Source organism: Sinocyclocheilus anshuiensis, unplaced genomic scaffold (assembly GCF_001515605.1).
Source record: "Sinocyclocheilus anshuiensis isolate Anshui unplaced genomic scaffold, SAMN03320099.WGS_v1.1 scaffold467, whole genome shotgun sequence".
NCBI lineage: Eukaryota > Metazoa > Chordata > Actinopteri > Cypriniformes > Cyprinidae > Sinocyclocheilus > Sinocyclocheilus anshuiensis.
The window spans coordinates 152,699-159,235 of NW_015549599.1; the positions used below are offsets into that span (position 1 = coordinate 152,699).

Genomic DNA, 6,537 nt, shown 5'->3' on the forward strand with positions numbered 1-6,537 from the left:
TGGTTTGGCTTTCCAAAAGAGGACACGACTAGAAATCAGTGGTTAAGTTGTATTTACAACACTGTTCAACTGTACAACACAACCCAAATATTCAGATGTGTGCAGCTCATTTTATGGAGGACGAGGACTGTTTCCTGGGAGAGTAGCCTACAATGCCGGTGTTCCGGTGAATTCAGTTCCCCTGTTTTCCTTTCGGCGCGCATGCTGACTCTATACAGTCTATGATGCTGACAAATAATGCTGACTCACAGCCTGTAAGTACGTTTTCATATTTAAATGATTAAATGATATTTAAATGATTTGCTACTGATGATTCAAACGCGAGTTTTGGGCAGTGTAGAGTAGCGTAATCAGTAATTATGTTCCCACTGGATGCAACAAATGCCTCGTTTATAATGGGTTTTATTGGTTTTGTCTCGTCTCGCCGGGACACGGCATCACAGTATGATAAGGGGCGTAACATTTCCGTCACACGCTTGAGGTATTCGGCCAATCACATCGCACTAGATAGCTGGCCAATCAGAGCACACCTCACTTTTCAGAACGATGAGCTTTGTAAAATTCGACATGTTTCAGAAAGGCGGGGCATAGAGGAGAAACAATAATGTACAGTATGTGGAAAATAAACCTTAAACCGCATAAACACATTTCATTACACCAAACACACAAAATAATGTTCTTTTTTAGCAACGTCATATGACCCCTTTAAAGAAAATGTTGGCACGCTTAAAAAAAATAAAAATAAATAAAAAAAGATTATTTTAAGAACTGATCACTGAAAGGTTCTTTGGGATCCCAAAATGGTTTTTCTATGACATCAATGCAGAAAACCCTTTTTGAAACCCTTAATTAAGAGTATTTAATGTTTTTAATGGAACAATAGATGCCATTAAAGAACCTTTATTTTTCAGAGTGTGGAATCTTTCCATTGCACAAAAGGTTAATAGAAGAACCGTTTTTTTGTTCCCCAAAGAACCATTGTGTGAACAGTTCTTAAAAAAAAGTTTATTGTAATCTAAACAACATTTTGTTCATTATAAGAACCTTTTGTGGAATGGAAAGGTTCCATGGATGATAGAGGTTCTTATTGGAACCAGCAGTGCCAATAAAGAACATTAGTTTTAAATGTGTATAGTGGAAAAAAAGTTTTTTAGATCATTAAAATGTTGACACTACAAAAAAAAAGGTTATTTTAATAAATGATCATCCAAAATGGATCTTCTGTGGCATTGCTGCAAAAACTCTATTTTCAAACCTTTATTTTTCAGGCTATGCAAACTTTCCACAACACACAATTATTTAGAGTGAAAATGGTTGTTTAGATTTTTACAATGGTAGTTTGAATAAATGGTTGTTTGAAGAACTGTTCACTTAAAGGTTCTGTGGCAAACCCAAAAAATGGTGGTTCTATGATAGGCCTGCAGTGAAATCCCGCTTTCAGAACCTTTATTTTGAGAGAGGATTCTGTTGACCTGCTCTCATGATGCAGCTAGTGATTCTTTCACCAGTCTAGGGGATTGATTGCCTCTCTAGCGCTGAAGTGTGCTTGTGGATTGTTGTCAGAGAAGGTACAATTACATTAAGGTCTCGGTTGGTACTGGATGTTCTCAGGGATGGAGATGATACAGTAAAGTTCTTTAAAGAAACAACAACAACAACACCTTCTTTTACTCTCTCAGATATTTCTTTCTCTGCCCCGGCACACTCTTTCTTTACATGTCTCGTCCTCATCACACTTACACCACAACCCATGATAGGCACATGATGTGCTCGGCTCTCAGACAGACATATTTCTTTGTACAGCGGTTTTAGGGCAACCTCTCAACCTTCTATGTGATTCGGCCCCAGTCTCCCTGACCCGTCTTACCCCGACAGATCTCCATAGCAAATCCAAAGCTGCAGTCAGACATTTATTTACAAAGAATCATGCCATGGATAACATGCCAGCAGTGTAATATATGTGCAAAGCTACAATCAGGGTCCAACATTAGCACTTCTCAAGTGCCAAGGAGAAGAGAAAAGTCAGATTCGTTGAGTTACTAGATGGGTTGTAAGGAAAGAATGATGGTCTGATCATCACACTAGTTTTTTTTTTGTTTTTCTTAAATTATCAAAATTGTATTTTGTATTTTTTTTTAACAAAAAAGAAAAAAGAAAAATATCAATCAAACATTGCTTTAAACAATATCATTGCTATATATGGTTTTATATCATGAGCATAATGTTGTAAAACATACTATTTAGAAAATGAATGAAATAGAATAATGTGTTTATATATATATCTACAACATATTATAGTATTTCCACTTAAAATATATAATTATTCTGTACTATATACTTTATATAAATTATTTTGGTGTTAACAAGGAGACACAGGAGGTCGTTCTGTGTCAACTGAGGTTTTGTTGTCCTTCAGGTAGTTCTCGGGGCTCATAAAAAGTGCAGTGAGGATTTTGCTAACTCTGCAAGTCGTGCTTCATCCATAGACAAAAAGATTTCAGCAGGAAATTTGACGTCCTGCCGTGCTGATCCTGTAACCTGCATCAGGTTATTTCTGCTTATCTGGCCTTTCTCCAGTCTTCCTCTCTGTCTTCCTCGTCCTTCATGGTGAAGGCATGTGTTTGCACTCTTTATGTAGAAATATCCTCCCAGTGGTCCTCAGATTGTAAAGATGTGTTTAATATAATTTATTGGCTGACATCAAAGCTGAAGGATTTAATCCAAAAATATTATTGGCCTCAAGTTTACAAGTCTGAAATCTCTCTTGCCAAGATACACTACCCTTCAAAAGTTTTGGGTCTGTAAGATTAATGTTTTTGAAAGATGTCTCTTCAGCTCACCAAGGCTGCATTTATTTGATCAAAAATACAAGTAAAACGTCTCAGGTTACTTATGTAACCATGGTTCCCTGAGTAGGGAATGAGACACTGCGTCCTCTAGTGGTCGCTTAAACGCTTTGCTAGTGCTCGCCATAATGAGATGAATAGAGATCGCTCTTACCACAGAAATGCACGCTTCAAACAAAACAGTCAATGAAGACGAAGAAGAGAATGATGTGTGCTCCCGGCGCCTATTTATACTATAGTCGCACCAGTAGTGACGTCATGGCTGTCGCCGGCCAACGAGTTGGTGTTTTTTCAATGTATGCTTCAGACACGGGTCACGACGAGGCGTTCCCCATAGCGACCCCTAGAGGATGCAGTTCGAAGTTCCAATGAAAGGGAACAGTAATATTTTAAAATATGATTACAATTTAAAATATTGTATATTAAATTATTGTTTTCTATTGTGATTTTTAATACATCTATGCTGAATAAAATTATTAATTTGTTAAAGAAAATAAAAAAAAATACTGACTTTAAGCATTTGAACAGTAGTGTTTATTTCTTCAAATCTTCAAAATTATAAAATATCCTAATTTTTTATTTCTTTCTTTATTTTTTAAACAAGAAACCGCAAACAGAATTAAAACCGAAGTAAGAAAGCCCATTAAAACTACAATAGCTATGAGTCATTTCCAACATAATGTTCTCTGAGTTACTGTTGGTTATACATCACATAGGAATTAGCGCTGAGTGTTTGGAAAATTTGCACAAACATGATTTTTGGCATCGTTAACAGAGATAATAGAGAATAATAAAAAAAGACAGATGATCTTTCAATGCGCTCTTTAAACGCAGAGATATGGAGAACGCTTCAAGGCATCATTGCACCCTTGTATCTTCAAGCTCTTTGCGTCTTGTTATCCACTTTTATCTCTCTCTCTCTCTCGCTCTCTCTCTGGACTGAGGAAGCCCTTTAGATCTTGTTGCATACAGATAAAAAAGCATTTCATATTGGGTTTGCCTGCAGGAAGAGCCATTCTCTATTCTGCTACTTTCAAAGGGACTGGGACTCATTTCTTTGTTGTGGGCTTTTACACACTCAAAGCACAAACAATATTGCAAGAATGCCACTAGTTTTATGACATTTTTATGCAAATGTCAGAGGTACACTACTGTTCAAAAGTTTAGAGTTTTTTAATGCGCAAGTCTCTTCTGCTCACCAAGGCTGAATTTATTTGATCAAAAATACAAACAGTAAAATTGTGAAATATTATTACAATTTAAAATAACTGTTTTCTATTTTAAAATGTAATTTATTCCTGTGATGCAAATCTGAATTTTCTGCATCATTACTCCAGTCTTCAGTGTCACATGATCCTTCAGAAATCATTCTAATATGCAGATTTGCTGCTCAGGAAACATTTCTTATTATTACCAATGTTGAACAGAGTTGTGCTGCTTCATATATTTGCAGAAATCATAGTACATTTATTTTCAGGATTCTTTGATAAATAAAAAAAAATCTAAAGAACAGCTTATTTATTTGAAAGAGCAATATTTTGTAACATTATAAATGTCTTTACTGTCACTTTAATGCATCCTTGCTGAATAAAAGTATTAATTTATTTAAAAAAAATGTACTGACCACACATTTTTGAGTGGTAGATAAACCTGCATAGCATGTGAAAGTTTCTGTTTCATTAATCTCTAGACATTGCTAGTCAACTCTGTTTCTAAATAACCTTTCTGATGGACTTCCATAGGTTAAAAGTCTCTTGAGTGTATATTGAACAAACTGAATGGACAAACCTGTGTAGCATGTGAACAATTCTGCTTTATTCATTTCTAATCAAAAGTTCAATGTGAAATCGAACAAGACAATTTCTAAATGGACCAGGGCTTATTGTGAATGATTGATCATGTTTTGAATGTAATAACTTTCCTTTGAACTGTCTTTCGCATCTTTTTTTTCTTTCTTCCAGAAACCGTGGACTCCCTGGTCCGTCAGGCAGAGAACCACACTCGTGCCGTCCTCCTGCACACGTACCGTGACCTGGCCAGTCCTGCGGCGGCTCCCATCGGGGAGTTTTTCACAGACGTGGGTCTCTTTGTCTTGGGCTCCGAGCTCAGTCTGGAAGAAGCTTCACACCGCTTCTTTGACGCCCTTTTCCCCCTGGTTTACGAGCGGCTGGTGGAGCCGGGTCTCTCCCGCTTGTCTCCAACGTATGCCGAGTGTGTCCGCATGGCCTGTCGGGATCTGGCGCCATATGGCAGAGCCCCAAGTCGCCTCGCCGCGCACATCTCCCGCGCCTCACTACCTGGCCGGGTGTTCCTCCAGGCGCTTCACTTGGGCGTCGAGGTCATCAATACGACCGACCACTTTCAGCTCAGCCGCGAGTGTAGACGTGGGCTGCTGAGGATGAGCTACTGCCCGCACTGTCAGGGTCTGACCGCCAGCAAGCCCTGCATGGGCTACTGCCTCAATGTGGTGCGAGGGTGTCTCGCCAGCCTGGCCGAAGTGGACACCCATTGGAGGGAGTTTGTGCGATCATTAGAGACGCTCTCCACCCGCATGCATGGAGCGCAGGACCTGGAGCAAGTGCTTCTGGGAGTTCACGAGCTGGTGAGGGACACGGTGGCCCACGCGCAGAGGAGTGCACCGCGACTTTCTGCTCAGGTACACATAATATCTGTGAGGTAGTTTGCAGAATGGGCAAAAATGTGAAGACCTAAAGTGATCATGCATATGCCAGCACTTATTTTTTATTGGTTTATTGTCTTTCAGATTATATTCTTTGATGAGCGAATATTTACGTGTACTTTTATGCATTTGGGAGATGCCGTTATCTGATGCTATTTCAAGATATACACATTTTCAATTCATGCATTCCCTGGGAATCGAACCCATGACCTTGCTGCTAACGCCATGCTCCTGTTTGAGCAACATGAATGTGTTTTTACTACATTTATGTGAATATATTTACTGTATATGGATGTTTGTTTATATGTAGGCAATTTTGCTGGATGGACTTCTAGAAAATAAAATGTGTATAAAATAAAATAAAATAAAATGCTAGGACTAATTTAATGCTAAAGACAAATTCTAAGACTAAATAATTTTAAATATTCTAAGTAAAAAGTAGATAATATTATATATATATAATAAACTGATGCATTGGCTTATTACATACATATTTCTGTTTTTCACAAAAATTGTAACATTCTGACATGACGGCAGCATTTGACCTTGACATTTTGAATTTAATTCCGTGTATAAAATCCTGAAGGCTCAATGTTTGTTTACTTTTATGGCTGTGGCATGTTGAAAAACCTTGCATTCACAATTAGGTGAACCAGAAAATTTTTTCTTCCAAACCCAAACATTGGCCTTTGCATTTTTGTAATTTTCATTTCAGAATTTCCCAAGCAGCATCTTAAACCCGTGGTGTAGCTACTATATGGACGGCGTGGAATGCAGTACAGCCTAAACATGAGTTGCTCGCAGTGACACATGCCATGCTGCAGCCAGAGAGCCCAGAACATTCCCAAAATACTCTCAATGTGGGCAGCTGCAGCGGCACGGCTGGCCACGCTGATGTGTGCTGGACGCCTGCAGTCATACTGGGCTTCTGTGGGATTCACTATGCATGTTTTCAGATAGTTTTGTGGTGTTGTTGAAATGTGAAGGTTTGCAGATGCAGTGTCTTGTGTG

The 6,537-nt window shown here is 38.5% G+C and overlaps 1 protein-coding gene across 1 annotated transcript in view; it reads left to right on the top strand.

The window, feature by feature from the left end:
* The window catches only part of LOC107658649 (glypican-5-like), a 276,918-nt gene that overhangs the window by 69,519 nt on the left and 200,862 nt on the right, over nucleotides 1–6,537 (top strand). Inside the window, exon 3 of the mRNA XM_016447293.1 lies at nucleotides 4,808–5,502. Coding sequence (XP_016302779.1) covers nucleotides 4,808–5,502 — 695 coding nt within the window. The remainder of the gene's footprint in view (nucleotides 1–4,807; nucleotides 5,503–6,537) is intronic.